At 42.1% G+C, this 25,263-nt stretch overlaps 1 protein-coding gene across 7 annotated transcripts in view; it reads right to left on the bottom strand.

Annotated features, from left to right (window-relative positions):
* ccdc136b (coiled-coil domain containing 136b) overlaps positions 1-21,659 on the bottom strand; it is an 87,743-nt gene extending 66,084 nt beyond the window's left edge. Inside the window, exons 1-3 of one of the 7 annotated variants that reach the window (XM_043713899.2) lie at positions 21,469-21,659; positions 7,463-7,535; positions 4,150-4,232 (exon numbers count right to left, since the gene is read on the bottom strand). In XM_043713899.2, the coding sequence (XP_043569834.2) occupies positions 4,150-4,232; positions 7,463-7,490 (111 nt within the window). In that variant the 5' untranslated portion in view covers positions 7,491-7,535; positions 21,469-21,659. Of the gene's footprint in view, positions 1-4,149; positions 4,233-7,462; positions 7,536-21,464 lie in introns of all 7 variants that reach the window. The other 6 variants (XM_043713898.2, XM_087999472.1, XM_087999474.1 and 3 more) reach the window with 6 other exon arrangements.
* Positions 21,660-25,263: the final 3,604 nt, after the last annotated feature.

The raw sequence follows: 25,263 nt of genomic DNA on the forward strand, positions 1-25,263 counted from the left end.
TGATCGAGTCTGACCTTGAAGAAGTTCTCCGCCTCTCTCCACAAGAATCTCAGTGAGTCTCTCTCTCACTGCAATCCCCCAGGTCATCTCCTCTGCCCTGAAGCTCTTCAACCATGTACTGAAACAGACTCGATCACGTCTACCCCCACCCCCATTCACCTATTGTACTCTTTGCTACCTTCTCTCCAGCATCCCGCCCCCCCCCCCCCCCCCCCATTTATCTCTCCACTCTGGAGGCTTCCTGCCTGTATTCCTGATGAAGGGCTTTTGCCTGAAGCATAGAACGAGCAGAACTAAATAATTGTTTTCATAATAAATGGAAACCATGGGAAGCAGTCTTCTTATACTCACATCAGTGCAAGTCCAGTGATGGAAACCAGACCCTTCCCAATGTAAACAGAAACTCCAAGAGCTCTTACAGTGGAATGTTAAACCAATTTGGGTTGTTTCAGCAATAGGCTCTAATTCACAGGATTAAATGTATAAATTTACACATATACAGAATTTTGATGTTATAGTTTTGGATAGCAACATGTTGCATGGTGGGGTCACAAATGGAATTTTTAAACTATTACGAAGATTTCTGTGTCCACAATGCCGTCAGGCCATGAGTTCAGATTCCCAGTAATCTTTCAAGTGAAATATTTTCCTCTCAACTCCCCTCCAAATCTCATACTGTGAATTTATGCCTTCTCACTATAGACCCATCAACTAAGGGGAATGTGGCCTAACTATCCACTCTGCATAGACACCCCACCTCCACCATAATTTTATACATTATTGTTAGCTTTTTTTCCTCCTCAGCTTCTTCTGTTCCAAAAAAAAACTACAGCCAATCATTCATACTGATGTACTTTAGGGAAGGTTTACTGCTGTCCTTGCCTGGTCTGGCCTACATGTGACTCTTAAGGCCAAGCAAGCCACTCAGTTGTAACAAGTGCTAGAAGGGAAAGAAGGAATCAAATGAGACAAACAGGTAGCATTGACCTAGGCACCAGAAATGAAAGTGGGAACATAGCTATTTTGACCTAACATCTCAGGGATAGTGCAATTGGGAAAGCTGACTCACAGATGAATCAGGCAATGGCAGAAATCATACTCACAGAATCATACCTTCCAGGCAATGTCCTAGACTACATCATCACCTCTGAGCAGGAGGGGTAGGTACATCAGAGATGGTGGCACAATGGTACAGACAGGAAGTGGCTGCTCTCAGAGTCCTTAACATTGGCTCCAGATCCATGAAGTCACATGGCATCAGGTCAAACATGGGCAAGGAAACCTCCTGTTGATTATCATGTATCCTCCTCCCTCAGCTGGTGACTATGTACTCCTCCACATTGAACAACACTTGGAGGAAGCACTGAGGGTAGCCAGATATATACTCGAGATGGGGAACTTCAATTCCCTCCAGCAACAGTTCGGTAGCAACACCACCAACTGAGCTGGTTGAGTCCTAAAGGACAGAGCTGCCAGACAGGGACTATGATAGATGGTGAGGGAACCAACAAGTCAGGAAAACACACTTGACCTCATCCTCACCAATCTGCCTGCTGCAGATGTATTTGTCCATGACAGTATCAGTAAGGGTGATCATCACAGCTGCTGTAGAAACAAAGTTCAACCTTCACACTGATACCAGTGTGTTATATTCTATAGCATTATCACTGTGCTATACTTTGGACAGACCTAGCAACCCAAGACTGGGCATCCATGAGGCACTGTGAGTCATCAACAGCTAAACTGTACTCCAACATAATCTGCAACATGACCTGGCATATTCCCCTCTCTAACAATATCATCAAGCCTGGGATCAACCCTGGTTCAATGGAGAGTGCAGGAGGGCATGGCAGGAGCTGTTTCAGGCATATCTGAAAATGAGATGTCAACTTGGCAGACTTCCAACAGGAAAACATGTGCCAATCAGCATGAGGAGCTAGTGATAGACAGAGTTAAGTGAGTCCACAACCAACAGATCAGATCCATGCTCTGCAGTCCTGCCACATCTAGTGTGAATGGTGGTAGACAATTTTAAAAACTCACTAGAGGTGGAGGAGGCTCCACAGATATCCCCATCCTCAATGATGGAAGAGTCCAACACGTCAGTGTAAAAACCAAGGCTGAAGTATTCACAGCAATCTTCAGCCAGAAGTACCAGGTGGATAATCCATCTTCAATAATCTCTAGCATCACAAATGCCAGTCTTCAACCAATTCAGTTCTAAACATGTGATGTCAGAAATGGTTGGAGGATACTGCAAAGGCTGTCACCCCTGACAAAATTCCAGCAGTAGTACTGAACATCACTTGACACACACCTAGTCAAGCTGTTCCAGTACAGGTTTAACACTGGCATGTACCCAACAATGTGGAAATTTGTCCAGGTATGTCCTTTACACAAAAAGCAGGAGAAATGCAACCCAGTCAATTACTACCCCATCAGTCTACTCTCGATCATCAGCAAAGTTATGGATATGCCATCAACAGTATTATCAAGCATCACTTGTTTAGCAGTAACCTGCATACTGACATGCAGTTTTGGTTCTGCCATGGTCACTCAGCTCCAGACCTCATTACAGTCTTGGCTCAATCATAGCCAAAAGAGCTGAATTCCAGAGGTGAGGTGAGAGTGACAGCTCTAGACATCAAGGCCATGTTTGACTGAGTATGGTATCAAGGAGAGCAAGCAAAACTGTAATCAATAAAAATCAGGGGCCAAACCCTCTGCTGGTTGGAGGCAAACCTGGCACATAGGAAGATGATCGCTGTTGTCAGAGGTCCTTTGTCTCAGTTCCACAACATCTCTCAGAAGGTTCTTCAGGATACTGTCCAAGCCCAACCAACTTCAGCTGCTTCATCATTTATCATCCTTATATCATAGAGCTGGGGCTGTTTGCTGATGCTTACACAATGTTCAGCACCATTCACAACTCCTCAGATACTGAAGCAGTCCATGTCTAAACCTGGACAATATCCACATTCGGGCTGAGAAGTGGCAAGTAAATTTATGTCACACAAGTGCCAGGCAATTGCCATTTTCAATAAGACAGAATCTAACCCATCAAACCTTGACATTCAATACTATCGCCATCACTGAATCTCCCACTATCAACATCCCCAGGGTTATCACTGGAACTCCATCCACAAAGGCATTGTGGGTACACCTACACCAAATGGGCTGCTGCAGTTCAAGAAGAAGACTCACCACCAAGGACAATAAATGCTGGTCTATCCAGTGATGCCCACACCCAATGAATGAATAAAGAAGAAAATCCTCAGAAATAAAGTTCCCCAACCATGCATCTTTCCTGTAATTTCCTCTCTGTGCAATCACATTTTTTCCTTCGTGTGGTGACATGAACAACACACAGAACTCCAGCTGTGATCTAACGAGTACCTTACACAGTTCAAAAAATCTCTGTTCCTATATTCCAACTCTCAGCTAAAAGGCACACATATAGGCATTTTTGATCGTCCTAACTACCTTCCAGACCTCCTCCAGAATCTGTGGACATACACTTCTCAGTATCCTACCACTGTTTATCTATTCCCTTACCTTGCTGGTCCCCAAATGCATTATATTGCACTTCGCCAGATTGATTTTCTGCCACCAGTCCTGTCCATTGATGCTTCCTGCAAACTATCCGGGAGTAAGTTACAGACTATAGGTAATATTCAAGGTATAAACTGTGCAGTGAAGGAAATTAAGAAGATTGACATCACTATCTAATGTTGGAGAGGGAAGAATGTGACGGAAGGACATGAGAGTCTTTTTTTGTTGTTACAGGTTCTGTTACAGGACTGCATGACCTGAAAGGGTGGTGGAAGCAAATTCACAGTAACTTACAAAGAGAATTGACAAACACTTGGAAAGCAATTTGCAGGGTATTGGGAAAGAGTGGTGAGACCACTCAGAGTGTGTTTTAAATACACCAACATTGACAGGATGGAGCAAGTGGCCTTCCATGCTGTCTCATTCTATGATTGATTTCTTTACTGTTTTTGGAACATTATTGTACATACATACAAAAGAAACAGAAATTGTCATTCAACAAGTAATTTAGCTGTGAAGAACTTTGAAGTATTCGAACAATGTGGGAGACACTGTATAATGTTCGTCTCAATCTTCATCACTGTGACTTGAACCTACCCTTGAAGTCAAATCCTTTCTTAATGGCTGGCAATTTGACATGCAGTGTCTGAATTCATGCATCAAGTTTAGCAACTGGTCACCTAAAGAAAGATAGACTGTGGTTACTCAGGTGTTATCAGTGCTCTCAGCAATAGTTCAAAATGAGGTGTCTGAAAATGCCGAACAATTTTGCACACGGTCCTCCAGTTAATCTACTCGGTAGCAGGGTTCTTCCATACAATACTCATTCCCATTCCACTTTTTCACCCACATGTCTCCACAGTTCTTCATAAACCAGCACTGAACAACATTTTCACAAAGCCATATATCCTCACAAACTGTAAATATTTCACCACAAGGTCAAGCAGTTCCAGAAATTGGGAATGCTTTGCCTTTGCACCTTGCCAATTTGCAATTCAAAGGAGAAAAATACTTTGATTCTTGTATGTTATTTCTAGCTTCCTTGTTCACTCTATGACTGTATTTTTTAGATTAGATTAGATTACTTACAGTGTGGAAACAGGCCCTTCGGCTCAACAAGTCCACACCGACCCGCCGAAGCGTAACCCACCCATTCCCCTACATTTACCCCTTACCTAACACTACAGGCAATTTAGCATGGCCAATTCACCTGACCCTGCACATCTTTGGACTGTGGGAGGAAACCGGAGCACCCGGAGGAAACCCACGCAGACACGGGGAGAACGTGCAAACTCCACACAGTCAGTCGCCTGAGGCGGGAATTGAACCCGGGTCTCTGGCGCTGCGAGGCAGCAGTGCTAACCACTGTACCACTGTTGTTCATCTTTTGAGACAAGACAATGGATCCCAAGGGGATATTCAACCACATAAGCATCACATGGAATGTAAATCCAGCCGCAGCTGCTGGAGAGTGCTTTTTTGTTTATTCAGTCATGGGATGTGAGCATCACTGGCTGGCCAGTAACTTTTATTGTCTGTCCCTGGTTGCCTTGAGAAGGTGGTGGTGAGCTACCTTCTTGAACAACAACAGTTCAGGAGCAGGTGACTTTCTTCTCTGAGGTGGAAATACTGCTGTTTGTGTAGCTCCAGTAATAAGGCTTCAGAAAAATCTCCTGTACCTTTAACAGAAAAATTGGTGGGATAATGAACAATGCAGGAATGTAAGCAACTGTGGAACTTTCTCAAAAATCACTGGCCACAAGGATCTCAGATCCCACCAAATCCAGAGTCAATCATCAAGCAAGTTGTAACTGGACAGTCCTTGTCCAGCAAACTGCACTCCCGGCCCGGCACACTGTACACCCAATCCGGCAAACTGTACACCCAACCTGGCACTCTGCACTCCCGACCCAGCACACTGCGCTCCCTATCCGGCAAACTGTACTCCCGACCCGGCACACTGTACACCCAATCCAGCAAACTGTACACCCGATCCGGCACACTGCGCTCCCAACCGGGCACACTACACTCCCATCCCGGCACACTGAGCTTCCCATCCCGGCACACTGAGCTCCCAACCCGGCACACTGCGCTTCCGACCTGGCACACTGCGCTTCCGACCTGGCACACTGCGCTTCCGACCTGGCACACTGCGCTTCCGACCTGGCACACTGCGCTTCCGACCTGGCACACTGCGCTTCCGACCTGGCACACTGCGCTTCCGACCTGGCACATTGCATATACAACTCAGCACACTGCACTCCTGACCCGGCACACACTGCTCCCAACACATACACAATGCTCCCAATCCAAAAACTGCACTTCTAACCCAACACTCAGCACTCCCAATCCCAAATATACCTACAGCACTAAGAATCAGTACCTTTATTCATTGTCTGCACATTTAGCAACACAAAGGAAATACACTAAAATTCTCCACAAATAAGCATAATGAATAAAAGCTGCACTGAAAAGATTTGGAGAGATATCCCAAAGTTTAGAGGGAGAGACCTGCCCACATCAGTGAATGAAGAGAGTGCGCAATAAAGAGAAAGCTGGAATCTGGTCAAACAAGATGAATGGGTGGGGGATGTGATTTACGGCAAATTGAGATTGCAAAAACTGTGGGCTGAGGTCATGGACAAACTTATGGATAAGGAAAAAGACATTAAATGTAATGTTATGGGATAGCTCCAATTTGTGATTGGTGAACAGGACATAATGCAGCACCCAATATGTGTAGCAGAGTCTATACTGGGTGAGAGGCTCTCAAGCGTGGCACGGACCTGACAAGGGCATGTACAGAAGCAGGAGGAACACATTCCATACCCCAGGCTTGGTCAATCATTCAATATACTCACAGCTCATATGTTAGCTCCATTTGTCTGTTGAAGAGTTATTTGGAATCAATTGACAAAGGAATTGACAAGAAAAACATTTTTGTCCCAAAGTCAATGGACATTAAGCATGTAAGAAAGGATGGGTAAAGAGCTAAATGTAAATGCAAGACTGAGGTCCTCAAAGAGGAAAGATGAAATCACAAATCCTGAAGGACAGAATTAGATCCTTCAACCCACCCCATCATTCCTTGACAGAGCTATCCAATTAGATACATGCTCTTTCCTCACAATTATTCTTCCCTGCAATTGTTTTCCTTTTTAAGTATCCAATTCCCTTTTGAAAGTTGTTACAGTATCTCTTTCCCAACCTATTGAGGCAATGTTTTCCGGAACACTCACTGAATGTATTTACTCACTCAGTAAATAAAATTCTCCTCATCTCCCTATTGGTTTATTGCCAATCGTTAAATCTGTGTCCTTGTTCACCTATTCTCCTTACACTAGAAACAGTTTATCCCTTCCAACTTATTTCTTCAAAGTCCCTCCATCGTTTTAATTACCAAAATTCAATCACTCCTTTACATTCACTGTTCTAAGGAGAACAATTTCAGCTTCCCTACTCTCCAGAACTGAAGTCTTTGGCTCCAGTTAGCGATTGGATTATTTCAGACTAGGCTCGAAGCAGTGATTCGAAGGGGAGAGTGGGACATTCAGGCAATTTTAATGCCAGTAAGCATGGAATCAGAGAAGAGGAGTTGATTGAGTGCGCGAGGGATGTAACAACTTGACAAGTTGAGCTTGGAAATGCAATGTGGGACAATAGATCCTAGTTTGCAATGGATGGGAGATGAAGGGAGCATTCAGGGGCTGGAGCAATGGTGGGAAAGGGAGGGGGTGAGGAATGTAAGAGTAGAAACAGCTGCTTAAATTATCACAATCTTGGAGGTGAAGAAATTGACATATTGCTGCTGAGTATGGGGGTGTGAGGGGTTGGAGGAAGTACTGTCTATTCCACATTCTGATTCTATACCACAGGGTTCAGTGTCTGGGAGATATCATCTGATACATACTGTGATTCTGAAGCTGGGATTCCCTCATTGGAGAGGCACAGTTGGGCTGAAGGTACAAGGCAGTTGTGAGTCACTGTTGGGGAAAATGGAAGCAAATTAGTAGAATCAGAATGCAAACAGAACTCGGGAACGAGAATGTGTATCATTTGTATCTGCATGTGTATCTATTCCTGTGCATGTCTATGTTCATGTCTACATACATATAAAGCTAGACAGAATAGAAGCTGGAGTTAGCTATAGGGCTCCTCCTGCCTGCTCCGCCATTAAATATAATCACGGCTGATTCTCTTGTTCTCTACTTTACTCCCAATCCCTATATCTCCTGATTTCATTCCAGTCCAAACACTCTTCAATTTCAGACTTGATTATGTTCAACAACCAAGCATCCAGAGCTCTCTGGGATGGAGAATTACAAACATTTACAACTCTGAATAAAGAAATGTCTCAACTCAGTCCTAATGAGCCATTCCTTATTCTGAGACTATAACCGCTCATTCTACACATTCTAGCTCAGAAAAACAGCCTCTCTTTTTATTATTAATTTGTAGGATATTGGCATCACTGGCTAGAGCAGTATTTATTGGCTATCTTTAATAAGCCAGAGGCAATGTCAACCACATTGCTGTGGATCTGAAGCCACATATAGGCTAGACCAGATAAGAGTTACACATTTCTTTCATTAAAGAATATTAGTGGACGAGATTTTTTTTTCCCCAATTGGCAGTGGTTACATAGACACCACAAGGCTAAATATTTATTCCATATTCTTATTGAAGTCAAACCCATGTCCCCAGATCATTAGTCTGGCATTCTGGATTACTGCTCTAGTGTGTGATGAAAGGTAGTTGAATTATATGTAATAATATCATTTCAAACTCGTGTTATATTTCTGTGAAGCTTTAAAAATTAACTGATCAGTCTTTCCAGAACATGTACCTCCTGAAGAGTTAATGGAAGTTTGTCTATACAGTGAGGGGTTACAATCAGAGAAAGAAAACATCAAGCCATTAGCATAGCAGAAGCTAGATTGAGCAAGTTCTTTTAAAACTTAGTTCAAAAGCTTTTAGGCAGTATATCGGAGACCTACTGGGGTCAGAAGCAAGTACAATCTCTCCTAGAAAAAGGGGGATTACTCAGAGTTGTAAAAAAATAAGTTACCTCACTGACAGCATTGTTTCTGAGTATTTGGTTAGCAATTTGCAGCAGTCATTCAAAGCTGAGAAGGCCTAAATTCTCAGCTCTGTGAGTAGTCAAGGAACAAGGCTTCACAGTTTGTAGGACTTGAACTGACAAAAAGTAGTTAAGTCAACCCTACAGATTGGAAAAGGGAAAAATTTCTCTGGATTTTGGTTATCTTTAAAGTGATGGTATTAGGAAAAAGTTGGGATTGTGCTTTGATATCTCTCAAACTGCGTTATGTGTAAATAGTAAATTACTGTTCTAATCTAATTTAGTTTGCTTTAATTAATTTTATTTCTTTTGTGTAAAAAAGGTTCATTGCCAAAACCAGCCCTGCATGCCTATCTTTTAGCAGAAGACCACCATGTTATTTTTAAGAAAGCAAAATATGATCTATCAGCTCAGGTTTTATTCTGGGATCTAACTTGTCTAGTAATAACATCAACAGGGATTATAACAAGTGACAATACCACCACACAACCACTTTCCCTAAACAGCTTGTCAGTGTCTGTCCTGTGAAACCCTGACACAATTTAGTGTGTCAATGAGATAAATAGAGTCATAGAGATATACAGCATGGAAACAGACCCTTCAGTTCAACCCGTCCATGCCGACCAGATATCCCAATCCAATCTAGTCCCACCTGCCAGCACCTGGCCCATATCCCTCCAAACCCTTCCTATTCATACACCCATCCAGATGCCTTTTAAATGTTGCAATTGTACCAGCCTCCACCACATCCTCTGGCAGCTCATTCCATACACTCACCACCTTCTGCGTGAAAAAAGTTATCCCTTAGGTCTCTTTTATATCATTTCTCTCTCACCCTAAACCTATGCCCTCTAGTTCTGGGCTCCCCCACCCCAGAGAAAAGACTTTGTCTCTTTATCCTATCCATGCTCCTCATGATTTTATAAACCTCTATAAGGTCACCCCTCAGCCTCCGAAGCTGTAGGGAAAACAGTCCCAGTCTATTCAACCTCTCCTTATAGCTCAAATCCTCCAACCCTGGCAACATCCTTGTAAATCTTTTCTGAACCCTTTCAAGTTTCACAACATCTTTCCAAAAGGAAGGAGAACAGAATTGCACGCAATATTCCAAAAGTGGCCTAACCAATGTCCTGTACAGCCGCAACATGACCTCTCAACTCCTGTACTCAATACTCTGACCAATAACGTAAAGCATACCAAACACCTTCTTCACTATCCTATCTACCTGTGACTCCACTTTCAAGGAGCTATGAACCAGCATTCCAAGGTCTCTTTGTTCAGTAACACTCCCTAGGACCTTACCATTAAGTGTATAAGTCCTGCTACGATTTGCTTTCTCAAAATGCAGCACCTCACATTTATCTAAATTAAACTCCATCTGCCACTCCTCAGCCCATTGGCCCAACTGATCAAGATCCCGTTGTAATCGGAGGTAACCTTCTTCGCTGTCCACACCTCCAATTTTGGTATCATCTGCAAACTTACTAACTATACCTCTTATGCTCACATCCAAATCATTTATATAAATGTCGAAAGGCACCGATCCTTGTGGCACTCCACTGGTCACAGGCCTCCAGTCTTAAAAACAACCCTCCATCACCACCCTCTGTCTTCTACCTTTGAGCCAGTTCTGTATCCAAATGGCAAGTTCTCCCTGTATTCCCTGAGATCTAACCTTGATCACCAGTCTCCCATGGGGAACCTTGTCAAACGCCTTACTGAAGTCCATATAGATCACGTCTACCGCTCTGCCCTCATCAATCCTCTTTGCCACCTCTTCAAAAAACTGGTGGGAATGGGGCAAATATCTCCCCAATACCAACCTCCAACCTAATTATTTGCTTTTCTCACCACTTCTCAGGAAGGGAAAATTGCGCCCTCTGTCTTATAAAGGTGAACAACTTGGGAAGTGGCTGACAGAAAAATAGATATAAAGTCTTACACTGATTGTTATATAAATAAAATTGACTTTATCCGTATTTAGAAAGCTGAAATAATCAACACAGCAGAGATGATCTTTCTATTTTAAATCTTTTGTGTTGTCTATAAATTATTTCTCATGCTGGCACATACACTTGCTGTTTAAATGACAAAGTATTAAATATTCTAAAAGCTCTTTTTGTTATGTTCTGTCAAAATTTACAACAGCATAATTATGGTCCAAGTAATACATTAAGTATGATCTTGTGCAGAATGCTTGGAGTAGGTGACTAAGAAGTCTTAATCACTTTCTACAAATCTCATTTTATTTGTATTCCACATTCAACTGCAATTTACTGTATAAAGAAGTGGTGGTGGTGTCAGGGTAATGGCACTGGACCAGTAATCCCGATCCTCAGGCTAATGTTCTGGGGACATGATTCAAATCAAGTCAGATGGCGAAAGTTGAATTCAGTTTTCAAATAACTGGAATAAAAAGCTAGCCTAATGATGACCATGTCACAAAACCCATCTAACTCACTTACATCCTTCAGGGAAGGAAATCTGCCATCCCTAACCAGTCCAGCCTGCATGTGACTCCAGACTCTTAGCAATATTGTGACTTGTATGTCAGCCAGACCAGGTAAGGATGGCAGATTCTGCTAAATTCCAGAGAGTAGATACTCAGTAAGGAATATCTCTTAAGAGAATAAACCTGTCAACCTAGAAATCAATCTAGTAAGCTTTTAATCACAATCTCTCAAAGGCAAGTGTATCTTTCCTTATGAACAGAAACCAAAACAATGCAGGAGTGTGCTTAACAAAGGCCTCTAAAATTGTAGCAAGATTTGTTTACTCTTATACTTCAACCAACTTGTTACAAATGCCAACATAGCACTTTGCCTTTCTAATTGCTTGCTGTGCCTGTAACTTGTTATTCTTTTTGTACATAGGCGCCCAAATTGTTCTGAATATGAAGATTTATTAGCTTTCTGTAGTTAAAGAATACATATCATTTCTATTCTTTCTACCAACTTGGTACCTATCTTACCTTCCCACCTCACGTTTCCCTAAACCTTATTCCATCCACCCTGTTGATGCCGATTCACTTCCTTTTGCAGCCTCCATGAGCCCTCCTCACAGATTCTATTTTATGCAGCATTAAAGTGTCAGCAAAAGTTTGGATACATTCCAGTCAATCTATTCACACAGGTTCTTCATTAATAGATTGCAAACAGGCTTGAGTGCTGATCCATGCAGCACCCCATTAGTAACAGTCTGCTAACCTGAAAAAGACATATTTATTCCCATTTCGTTTTCCGTCTTTAAATAAACCTCCTACACATCCAAATATGCTATCTCCATCTCATTGGGCCTATATGTTAATCAACAACCTTTTGTATGGTACATTGTCTGTGCCCTTGTAAAATCCAGATACACTATATGCACTGGCTCACCTACATATACCCTGCCAGTTACAGTACACGTTCAAAAATCTTGAGTAGATTTGTCTTTAACATGATTTTCCTTTTATAAAATCACATTGACTCCACCAAAATACATTATGATTTTCTAAGTACTTTGTTACCAGTTTCTTAATAATAGTTTCCATCATTTCCCCAAGGACTGATGTTAAGCAACTGGTCTGTAATTCCCTGTTCTCCCTTTCTTCTTTCTTGAATTGCGATATAAGATTTATAGCTTTCCAATCCACAAGAACAATTTCATATGTAGTGAATCCTAAAAGATCGGAAGTTATACATCCACTTTCTCTGCAGCCACCTTTTTATAGAATCCAAAGATGTAGGCCAATAGGTCCAGGGGATTTGCCAATTTTCAGTAAAATTAATTTTCTAGTGCTTTTCCTTTACTAGTACCAATTACTTTAAATTCCTATTTCATTAGACCATTGGTTTTCCATTGTTTGTATTACATATTAGTATATTCTACTGTGAAGTAAGTACAAAATGTTTAACACCTCTGCCGTTTCTTTATTCCCTGTTTGCTACCATCTCCACCTCTAAGTGACTTGGGTTTATTTTTGTTATGCTATTCCTTTTAACTACTCTATTACATTCAGTTTTTTTTTAGATTAGATTCCCTACTGTGTGGAAACAGGCTCTTCGGCCCAACAAGTCCACACCGACCCTCCGAAGAGCTATTCACCCATACCCCTACACCTAACACTACCGGCAATTTAGCATGGCCAGTTCACCTAGTGTACAACTGGAGACTGTAATAATATAACAATTCCAATATAATTAACTTTGCTTGGTGTAACAGTGATTCACCAAAGTTAACATCTGCAGCCACTCTGTTTGATTGAGATTGAAAACTGGCTGAAAAGATCCATTTTATATGCTGAGATCTCAGGAGACCATGTAAAGATAGTTCCAGCCACCAGCTTCAGTGCAATTGACTGTGAACTGAAAATGAGAGTTGGGTTTTCTCTCTGAACTGAAGAGTTATAGAGAGAAGCTGCTGAGAAAGCCTCTCATTTCTCCGAAAAAGGCAGTTTTCAAGCTTCATGCCATTATAGGAAAGGAGTGTTTAACACCCTGAAGCTGCTCTACCTGCCAAATCCAACTACAAAGGCAAATTACAACCATTTGATTGCATAAGACATCACAATTCTGAATAGAACTTCAAGTTTCAATCCTGCATAAAAAATTCTTGAAGGAAGCTGGGCTTGCATCAATCTTAGAGACTGACCTTACTTTTACCTTAATAAGCAGCTTTCATGCTTACTTACTTCCAACCATTGCATCCGCATTTTAGCTGATAACTTTATCTTTTCTTATTAAAGTAACTTTCAGCAATGGTTGTATAATAAGTTAACCTTTTGTCTTGTTCAAAACATTAAGTTATGCTGCTGTTTATTTTAAGATTGAAATACTCAAAAATGAAAAAGACACTTAAAACAAGTATGTAACACTACTCTAGAGATATGTCTGGTGTGGTCATGACATCCTTTGCTGGTATTTAAAATTCTCCCAATCCTTAGGACTACTACCCTTCCTGGCAATAATTTGAGTTCCTTGTAATTTAATACTATCCTTAACCCGAATATTGCTGAAAAAGTAAATATTTGTTAATGTGTTCTGTTTCAGCAATACTCAGGTTCTGTACTACCAAACAACCATCGTTAACCTCTTCTGGTAATTATAGGTGAAAATCTTTCTCAATGGAATGTTAATTAATTGGGAATTATAATATTATCAAATTTCCACCATTACTATTTGAGACCTTTTAATCTCTTCTCCCAATGTACTTTAGACAGCTCATTCTTCATTTCCAGGTAATTGACTTTATTTTAAGTTCAATACTCTAATTCCAAACTTGTGGAAAATCACTCTCAATACAAAGCCCTATCATTTTATGGTCAGGGTTTCTTACAGAATCCTGTACTGTGAGATTACTCATTATCCCTGTCTCATGATATAAAAGAAGACCTAATATAATCTCATGGAACTGGTTAGTTCCATGACATATTGTTCCAGCAAACTTTTGAATGTATTCCATGAACTTATCTTCCAAAGATTTTCTGAAGATTAAAGTCCTCTGCAATTACTATGTTGCCTTTATTACAAGATCTTCTTATCATTGAATTCATACTCTGCCCAGGATTATTACTTTTCAGGAGTCTTCAAATTGCGTATTTGAGTGTTTCATATTCTGCACCCTGGACCTTATTTTCACTAAACTGCTAAGACCATCAAACATAGGAGCAGAAATTAGGCCATTCAGCCCATTGTGTCTGCTCTGCCATTCAATCATGGCTGATAAGTTTCTCAACCCCATTCTCCCGCTTTCTCCCCTTGACACTCAAGGACTTATCTATCTCCATCTTAAATATACTCAATGATCTGACATCTACAGCCTTCTGTGGCAATGAATTCCATAGATTCTCCACTCTCTGGCTGAAGAAGTTTCTCTTTATCTCCATTCTAAAAGGTCTTCCCTTTACTCTCAGGCTGTGCCCTTGGGTCCTAGTCTCTCCTACCAATGGAAACATCTTCCTGACATCTACTCTGTCCAGGCCATTCAGTATTCTGTACGTTTCAAATAGATCCCCTTCATCCTTCTAAACTCCATTGTGTATAGACCCAGAGGCTTCAAAGTTCCTCATATGTTAAGCTTCTCATTCCTGGGACCATTCTCGTGAACTTCCTCTGAATACCCTCCAGGGCCAAGTCATCCTTCCTGAGATATGGGGATCCAAAACTGTGCACAATACTCCAAATCTGACAAGAGCCTAATAGAGCCTCAGAAGTACATCCCTGTTTTTATCTTCAAGTCCTCTCAAAATAAATGCTATTATTGCATTTGCCTTCCTAACTACTGACTCAACCTGCAAGTTTATCTTGAGAGAATCTTGGACTAGAACTCCCAAGTCTCTTTGCACTTCAGACTTCTGAATCTTCTCCCCATTTAGAAAATAGTCCATGCCTCTATTCTTCCTACCAAAGTGCATGACCCCACATTTTCCCATTTTGTATTCCATCTTCTACTTCTTCACCCCCTCTCAACCTGTCTAAATCCTTCTGCAGCTTCCCCGCCTCCTCAGTGCTACTTGTCCCTCTATCTATCTTTGTATCATCTGCAAACTTAGCCAGAATGCCCTTGATCCCTTCATCTAGATCGTTAATATATCTTGCTCCTGTATTCGCTGATATTGTTAATAGTTTTCTCTTTTCAGTTACTTTCAATATGTCCTTCAAATGTATTATAATGCATCTTCTATACAAAAGCCTTGGCTTCTCTGATCTCTTTTAAACCACTACCACATTCTCAAATTATTTAAATTTTTCATTTATATGTAATTATAAGTTCAGCTGTTAGATGTATTAGGGGTGCCAATAACTAACAGACATTAGGAGGATCAATTAGGTTACCAAGGAAACAGCTAAAGGAAAGATGGAGGTTAAAATTGAAGACAGAAGACATTTGAAGGTACAAGGACAACCCATAGAGGAGATTGTAAAGGCAAAGCACAGCCCACATTACAGCACAGAAGTAAGTTGTTCAGTCCATCATGCAAGTCAACTCTGCAAGAAAACATGTGCTAGTTGCACTTTCACACCCTTTTCTTTAGCACAGCTTTTTTTTTATTTTAGGAGCTTATCTGATTACCTTCTGAAAGCCACAACTGAATCTGTCTCCACCAAACCGCATTCCATATCCTAACCAGTCACTGTGTGAACAGATTTACCTCATGTTCTTGTTAGTTGTCCTGACAATTATTTTAAATCTAGATCTGCTGATTCTCAGCTCCGGTGCCAAAGGGAACAGTTTCTCCAAACCTACTCTGTCAATACCCCCATGTGTTGAATACCTTTTTCAAATTTCCTCTTAATCTTTACTAAGCAGAATAGTCCCATCTTTTTGAATATATCCATGTAACTGAAGTCCCTCATATCTGGAACCATGCTTGTAAATCTTTTCTGCACTTTCTGGGAACTGAATATCTATGAGCATTCAGTTTTTAGAAAGGACAGACAAAGAAGAAAAGGGGGCAGAGTGGCATTGCTGGTTATAGAAAACATTAATGCAATACTGAGGAAGGAAATGGGGTCTGTGTGGGTAGAGATATCAAGGAGCTGAGAACGATAATCAGGATTGTATATAGACCTCCAAACCATAGTGTTAATGTTGGGGAAGGCATTAAATAGGAAATTATATACACAAGTAGTAAAGGTACAACCTCTAATTATGAATACCTTTAAGCTGCATGTAAATTGAGCAAATCACATCAGTAAAAAAATCCCATAATGGAGGAATTCCTGGAGTGTGTACAAGATGGTTTTCGGGATCAGTACATTTAGGAATAAACTAGAGAACAGACTGTCCAAGACTGGGGTGTTATATAATGAGAAAGGAATAATTGGCAATCTAGTTGTGCGAGGGTCTGTGGGAAGAGAGACCATAATTTGATCGAATTCTCAGTTTGATGTCATTGATTCTAAAACCAAGGTCCTGAATCAAAATGAAGGAAACTACAATCATATAAGATGTGAGCTACTACGATAAATTTGGGGAACATCACTTAAAGAGATGATGGTGGATAGACAATGGCGAACATTTAAAGAGCATTTGGAGAAACTGCAACAATTGCTCATTCCTGTCCAGCAGAAAAATAAAATGGGAAAGGTGACCCAATGATGGCTAACAAGAGAAATTCGGAATAGTAATAGATCCAAGGAAGGGCCATACAAATTGGCCGAAATGAGCAGCAGACCTGAGGATTGGGAGCAGGTTAAATTTTAGCAATGGAATATAAAGGGATTGATTAAGAGGGGGAAAATAGAAAACATGGACGAGTTGGACTGAAGGGTCTGTTTCCGTTCTGTACATCTCTATGACTCTATAAAACGAGTGTAAACTTGTGGGAAACTAACAAACTGATTGCAAAAGTTTCTATTGGTATGTGAAGAGAAAAAGATTGGTGACGACAAATATAGGTCATTTACAATCAAAACAAGCAAGGTTATAATGAGGTACAAAGAGATCAATTAAATACATATTTTGGTTCTGTCTTTAGAAAGGGGGTCACAAAAGTGTCCCAAGAATGTTGGGGAACACATGGTCCAGTAAGAGGAAGGAACTGAAGGAAAGCAGTATTAGTAATGGGGTCATTAATGGGATTAAAGGTCAATAAATCCCTAGAGCCCAATTATCTGCATCCCAGTATATTCCTGGCCCTAGACATAGTGGATGCATTAGTGGTAATCTTTCAAGAATCTACAGACAATGGAACAGTTCCTATGGATTGGAGGATAGCAAAATGTAACCCCACTATTTAAAAATGGAGGTAGAGAGAAAACAGCGAATTATAGACCAATTAGTTTGGCATCTGTAACAGAGAATATGCTAGAATCCATTATAAAGATTTAATAACAGAGCACTTGAAAGACTGACAGGACTGGACAGTCAGCATGGATTTACAAAAGGGAAATCACGTTTGATGAATCTATGGAATTTTTTAAGTATGGAGCTATCATAGTTGATAAGGGGATGTGATTTCTTTGGACTTTCAGAAGGTCTTCAGTAAGGCAGACCTAGAAGAACTCGTGGTGCAGTGGTAGTATCTGTACCTCTGGACCATGCGGCTCAGGTTCAAGCTCTACCTGCTGTGGTGGTGTATGATAACTCCTCTGAACATGGTGTAAAGCTGACCAAGAAGAGCTCTTGTAGCAGAGTTTAGGTCCTTGTCTCTGCAAGTTCAAGTCCCACCTCCACCAGAGGTGTGAACAAGATGATTTTTTTTTTAAAAAAAAGCAAACCCAGGGTTCTCCTATGGTGCAATGGTTGTGTCCCTATCTCTGAACTATAAGACTTCATTTCAAGTTCCGCCTGCACCAGGGGTGTGTAATACCTCTGAACAGATTGATTAGAGAAGCAGACCCAGAAGGCTCTTGTAGCACAGTGGCAGTGTTGCTGCCTCTGAGCCAGGAGACCCAGTTTCAAGTCCCACTAGCTCCAGAGATACATAATTACATATCTGCTCAGGTTGACTCTTAAAAGGTTAATCCCAATGAGGCCTTTCCCTGTTGACAATTCCCTTCACTCCTACTAAGAGCCAATTTTAAAATAGGCTCAGTTTCTAATTGGCTAGACAAATGATTTACTGGTGGTGGTTAATTGTTAAAAGAAAAAAAAGGTCATGGCAATTTGGTGATGGGAAGGTTGTTTGATTATGTGTAAGAGCACTTCTGGATGGTTAAAGAATAAGCAAACCCAGGTACTATGGGCATTTAGCTCAGATGGTTAGAGCATGGTTCATCTAATACTCACAATCATCAGTTCAATCCTCTCACTGGCTTCCAATCAAGACTTCAATACAAGAAATAAAATAAAGCAGATGCAGGGGAGATGTGGGCACTGCACCGGGCAGAGTACTTTTTTTCCCCATTCAACATTATTTTGATTTAGCCCCTTCCCACTCTCCCTAACCTTATGAAAGTTTGCATTGCTCAAAATGGACTTTGCATGTAAATATTCAATTGGCCACATGGGTGATTTACTCGCAGCAACTAATAGTTACAAACAAAAAAAAATCACAATGACTTGGTGATGGGGAAAAAATACTGGTTTAGTTGTGTGTGATAACACTTCTACATACCAGAGAAAAAGAAAACAGAACAAGAAAATGTAAAGCAGAACCAGCTCTCCTGACCTTTGATGGTTTGCTTTGCCCTTAATGGGCTTTGCATGTAAAGTACTCAGTTGGAAACATTGGTGATTTACTGGTGGTGATTAATAGAAGGAAAAAAAATTACCACAACTGTTTTGATGATGGAAAACAAAAAAACTGTTCAGTTGTGTGTAATAACACTTCTAGATGTAGAAAAATCTTACAGCAGATCCAGGGAAGGATCTGGCTGTCCTGGGCTGAGACTTGTTTCTGCACACTGTAGGGAACTTAATCTAATCTACACCACAAGTAGTGGCTCTATTTTGATGTTCAACAATAAATGGTGTTCCTTTCCAGTTGGGCTTCCTGAGTTATTACACAGCCTATTGTTTTGGGATCATGGGTTTGAATCCTGCTATGGTAATAATAAAATTCAGTTCAATAAAAATCTGGAATTGAGCTGGTCAAATGGTAACCATATGACTATTGTCACTAAAAACCCACCTAGTTTACTAATGTCTTTTAAGGAAGGAAATCTATCATCCCTACCTGGTCTGGCCGGCATGTGACTCTAAACACACAGCAATGTGGTTTACTCTTATCTGCCCTGTAACATGGCTTGAGCAACCCTGTTAGATCAAGGGACAATTAGGGATGGACAATAAATGCTGCTCCAGCGAGGGATACCCACATCCCAGGAACAATTTTATTTAGACTCCAGTTGAGGCCAAATCAGTGTTTTTGAAGCATTAATTATAGCTTCCTTGCTTTTGTATTCAGCTTGGGGTTGCAGTGTGAAGACTAGGAAAGATTGAGGAATACAGGAGTGGGAGGAGGAGACAGCAGGAAGCCTTGGGCCCCCTGTGACTTGGCAGACAGCTGGAGATTTCATGTGCAGCCTCCTGTAGTTGAGGTACCTCCAGATTTTGTGAAGTCAGTGGCCAATCACCAGCCCCGTTCAGTGCATGCAGATTCTATGTCCTGTTGCTGGGTGACAATCTATTCTCTGCATTGACGAGTTCTGAGTAATACCATCACCATAGTAACAACTGAGTAGGGTTTATTATCACAGTCAAGGTGCCGACAGCCTTCTCTGCAGGAGAGGCCCCTTTAAACCAGGCAGCAACCTGCTACAAACAACTTCAATTAGAAACACTGCAATTTGGGGTCATTCAAACCCAGACCGGGAGGGGGACAGCCACGATCTCAGAGCCAAAATCAAGACTATTTCATCCAAACAGATCGAGATGGTGAACAAATATCACTTGTCCCCACTTCTTGACCTCCAGCACCTCTCCCTTTCCTCTAAATGTACTTACTCTCTCTCCATCTTTCCCCTGAAGGTGCTGACTCTCTCTCTCTCTCTCTCTCTCTCTCTCTCTCTCTTCGGAGGATGTTGACTCTCTCTCTCCTGAAGATCCTAACTCTCTCCCCCTCTCTCTCCTGAAGATGCTGACACGCTCTCTCTTTCCTGAAGACTCACAATTTATGAACGATGTATTTTACAAACATTTAAATCTTTAAGACGATACAGATCAGAATTTGCTTGGGTGGCTCAGCTTGTGAATGCAAAGCCAGTGTAGTTTGTAACCATACCCCAGTGAGAGTCGGTGTGTGTGGGACTGTATCCCAGTGAGAGTCAGTGTGTGTGGGACTATACCCCAGTGAGAGTCAGTGTGTGTGGGATTGTACCCCAGTGAGAGTCAGTATGTGGGGGACTGTACCCCAGTGAGAGTCAGTATGTGGGGGACTGTACCCCAGTGAGAGTCAGTATGTGGGGGACTGTACCCCAGTGAGAGTCAGTGTCTTGTAGAACTGTACCCCAGTGAGAGTCAGTGTGTATGGGACTGTACCTCAGTGAGAGTCAGTGTGTTGTGGTACTGTACCCCAGTGAGAGTCAGTATGTGTGGGACTGTACCCCAGGGATGGTCAGTGTGTATGGGACTGTACCCCAGGGAGAGTCAGTGTGTGTGGGACTGTACCTCAGTGAGAGTCAGTATCTTGTGGAACTGTACCCCAGTGAGAGTCAGTGTGTGTGGGACTGTACCCCAGTGAGAGTCAGTGTGTATGGGACCTACCCCAGGGAGAGTCAGTGTGTGTGGGACTGTACCCCAGGGAGGGTCAGTGTGTATGGGACTGTACCCCAGGGAGAGTCAGTGTGTGGGGGGACTGTACCTCAGGGAGGGGTCAGTGTCTTGTGGAACTGTACCCCAGTGAGAGTCAGTGTGTGTGGGACTGTACCCCAGTGAGAGTCAGTGTGTATGGGACCTACCCCAGGGAGAGTCAGTGTGTGTGGGACTGTACCCCAGGGAGAGTCAGTGTGTGGGGGGACTGTACCTCAGGGAGGGGTCAGTATCTTGTGGAACTGTACCCCAGTGAGAGTCAGTGTCTGTAGAACTGTACCCCAGTGTGACTCGCAGGTTTTTCGGGGTCTCCTGTGGGAAAGTCACATTAAATGAGCCTGGTTCTGCGGTTGTTTATTGGGGTGTTTATGACACCGGGTTCCTGAAACAGTGAAACAAATATAAAGACTGAACCCTCAGCGACTAGCTGGAAGAACATCGCAACCAACAGCAACTAACCTTCCCCCTTCAATACTGCAACATCCAAAAATAAAATGCAATGCAGAAATTAAGGATTTTAGACAGGTCATTGTTGTTTGTGTCTTTTCTATGTTGTTAAATCGCTTGCACTGTTAACGACTGGATCAGACATGCAGAAACTGGGTGAGAGACACACCGCACACGCGAGTCAAGCGCAGATTAAAATAATTCTCACCCGCCTTCAAGGTAGACATTGTCGGTGGGACAGGAGTGGGCTCCCCTCACACATACACACACCAGCTGCTTCTCGCCTCTACCTCTCACTCCAAGTGACAAATCTCTTCCGTGCAGGTTAGGAACTCGGGCACATTTTTTTGCTAATTTCCCGAGCATGCTCAGAGAGTTGGAGGAGATGAAGGCTTCCCACCACCGAGCTATTTTTGGAAGCCAGTTTGTCATCGTTGTGCCAAGAGCCGCCGGCAGAGCTGGGGATGGAGCTGCGTGACACAGCGTTACAGCACAGTGCTCCCAGGACCAGCAAGGCAATGGGCAGGCCAGCCCCCTGAGGAGATATCGCCCACACTACCACCTCAACTCCCTCCCTCCTTGTGGACCCTAAGTTGAGTGAGAGAGACCACCTCATATCCCACTGGAGCATATTTCTATATATACTGACTCTCATGGGGTATAGTTACACAGACACTGACTCTCATGGGGTATAGTTACACAGACACTGACTCTCACTGGAGTACAGTCCCACACACTGACTCTCACTGGAATACAGTTCTACAGACACTGACTCTCACTGGTGTATGGTTACAAACTGCACAACAATGACCTGTCTAAAATCCTTAATTCCTGCATTGCATTTTATTTTTGGATGTTGCAGTATTGAAGGGGGAAGGTTAGTTGCTGTGGGTTGCGATGTTCTTCCAGCTAGTCGCTGAGGGTTCAGTCTTTATATTTGTTTCACTGTTTCAGGAACCTGGTGTCATAAACACCCCAATAAACAACCGCAGAACCAGGCTCATTTAATGTGACTTGCCCACAGGAGACCCCGAAAAACCTGTGAGTCACACTGGGGTACAGTTCTACAGACACTGACTCTCACTGAGATACAGTTCCACAAGACACTGACCCTCCCTGGAGTACAGTCCCACACACACTGACCCTCCCTGGGGTACAGTCCCACACCGACACAGAGGGAGTGTGCAAACCCCACACAGATAACCGCCCAAGTGTGGAATCAAACCCGGGTCCCTGGCACTGTGAGCCACCGTGCTTCCCCTACATGATAACATGAGGGATGAGATGGATAAATTGGGTAAAGGAACCAAGCAACAAGCTGCTTCCTGTCACAATCTCCTGAGCACCCTCTGAACCTTTTACAACTTTCTGAAAGTGTGGTTACTGAATTGGATACAATTCTCCAGCTGAGGCAAAGTCAGTGATTTATACATGATAAACATCCTCACTTCTCTGCAATATTAGAAAAAAACATTTGTGTGCTTTGTAGACAATTAAGTAATTACTGCAGTAGTCACTGTTGTAATCTAGGAAGTGCAGCAGCTAATTTTGCATTGTAGCATACTCTAACACACAATGTGATAATGACCGTAAAATCTGTCTTACTATGTTGACAGAGGGATTAGTAACTCTCCTGCTCGCCTTGAACTCATGTCATTGGATCTTTGCTTACCAGAACAGGCCAATGGGTGCTTCAACGTCTCACCAAAAAAGGTGACACTTCTCCCAATGCAGTACTCTCAGAACTGAACCGAAGTGTCAGTCTTGATGATTGTCCTGTATTTTTGGAATGACAATTCAACTCTGAGGGCAAAAGTGCTAACAAAGAAGCCATAGCTGACTTTATTAATAAAGACAAGGGTAACCTTTTTGAAAAAAACTTTCTCACACATCATACCTGTGTTAGATATTCATGGACATCATCATTACCCCAGATCACCCAAGGACGTATCTAATTTTGAAATTGCAACAGGTTTTTTTTTAAAGAGAGCTGATACAGTGAAAATTAGATGCCTCTTCTAGTGCAATGTTAGTGTCCCTACCTCTGGATCATGAGGCCAAGGTTCAATTTCCACCTGCTCCAGAGATGTAAATGATATCGCTGAGGAGGATGATTAGAAAAAGTAGTGAAAATGACTGCAGGCGTAAATCCAGTAGCTATCTGACGAGGACGTGTAGGTGTCAAAGCAGTTTCAAAGGGAGAAATGCACAACAAACTTGACTTGTAATCTCCTGGGAGGGTCTCAGACTGTGAACATGATGGTGAAAAACAAGATAGCAGTCTGGGCAAGAGGCACATTTGTTTTCCCCTTTCAAGAACATACAAGGATTTGTTGTTCATTGTGGATAGTCTTTGAAAAGAGAGGAGATGAATTACCTATCGCAGAATTCCTACCTTCTAATCTACTCTTGTAGCTACAATATTTATTAGGTTGGTTCAGTTCAGTTTCTGGTCAATATCAACCTCTGATATGGGATTCAGCAATGGCAATACCATTGAAAGTCAAGGGGAGGTGGCTAAATTCGCTCTTATTGGAGCGAATTGATAATTGGCTGGCATTTGAATGATGCAAGTATGACTTGGACAGATCAACCTAAGCCAGAATGTTGTAATAAATCAGCAAACATTCCTTCTTTGGACCTTATGATGAAACAGCTGAAGATGGTTGGAGGTCTGAGGATGGAAGGAATGGTGCAGGAAGTGGAGTGGGAACAGTGAGGAGAGGACTTGGGGCAGAAGGGGAGTGGGACAGAGGGAGAAGAGTTACAGCAGAGAAACAGGACTGACGCAGGAAAGCAGGGAAAATGGGGCTTAATGGAGGGAATGGGCCACTGAGCCGGGGAAATGGGCAGATGGTTACCTTGTTTTAAGCATCCTTGTGGCACAGATGTATTGTTCCTATCTCTGAGCCAGGACACCTGGGTTCAAGTCCAACCTGTCCAAGAGGTGTATGCTCATATCTCTGGATATATTGATTAGAAAACATCTTAATATTTTCCCTACAATGTGGAGCATAGAATCAACCACAATTCTACAGATGGCAACTAAGCAGTAAGGGATTAGTAAAATATTCTGGCTTTTACATCCTGCTTCTCTGTTTATTTTTATTGCTCCAGAGGGTAATATTAGTGGGTTTGGTTATTACACTGTGAGGTATTCAGGAATATCAGCATGGGGTATTATTGTGGCATTGTGGATCAGAGTGCTAGAAACCTACCTGTTGTAATTAGTAGTCAATTGACAGCAAGCATTTGATTTCCATCAGCCAAACCGGTAACTCCCACTCAAACTTGGAAGTGAACAAGGCCAGTATGTGGGACACAATACGTAGGAGTAGTGACATATTCAAACTGGAGACACATGTGAGGTGTCACTGAGACCAGCAAAACAACCATTGCACATATTATTGCAATTGATTTTCTAATAAGATGTAATAGCAATCATTCCGTGCTATGGAAACCAATATAGCAACATGGTGATTCATATTGTGTTCCATTCAGCTATTCCAGAATCACATCCATTTCCTGAGTTGCAAATTGGAGAACTGGGTTCTCACTTACTCATTCCACCATTGGACTTAGACCAGAAAGTGTACGTAAGCGAGAGATAGAAAAAGACAGACTGGGCAGAGAAAAGGGGTGGGGGTAGAGTTTAAGGCAGTGGAGGTATGAGGATGGAAGGAATGGTGCAGGAAGTTGAGTGGGAACAGTGAGGAGAGGACGTGGGGCAGAAGGGGAGTGGGACAGAGGGAGAAGAGTTACGGCAGAGAAACAGGACTGATGCAGGAAGGCAGAGAAAATGGGGCTTAATGGAGGGAATGGGCCACTGAGCCAGGGAGACGGGCAGATTAATTGGGAAGAGAAGAGTAGGGCAGAAAGGGAATAAAACTACAGGAAGACCAAATTTATGCAGAGCACCAGTGGGGACAATAACAGAAAGAGATAGCAGAGATAAACAGCAATAGAAAAAAAGAGTTACACAGAGAACTGTTCACTCAAAATTTAGG

This window comes from Chiloscyllium plagiosum, unplaced genomic scaffold, assembly GCF_037043375.1.
Source record: "Chiloscyllium plagiosum isolate Xiang-an unplaced genomic scaffold, Cpla_swu_hap1 HiC_scaffold_23, whole genome shotgun sequence".
NCBI lineage: Eukaryota > Metazoa > Chordata > Chondrichthyes > Orectolobiformes > Hemiscylliidae > Chiloscyllium > Chiloscyllium plagiosum.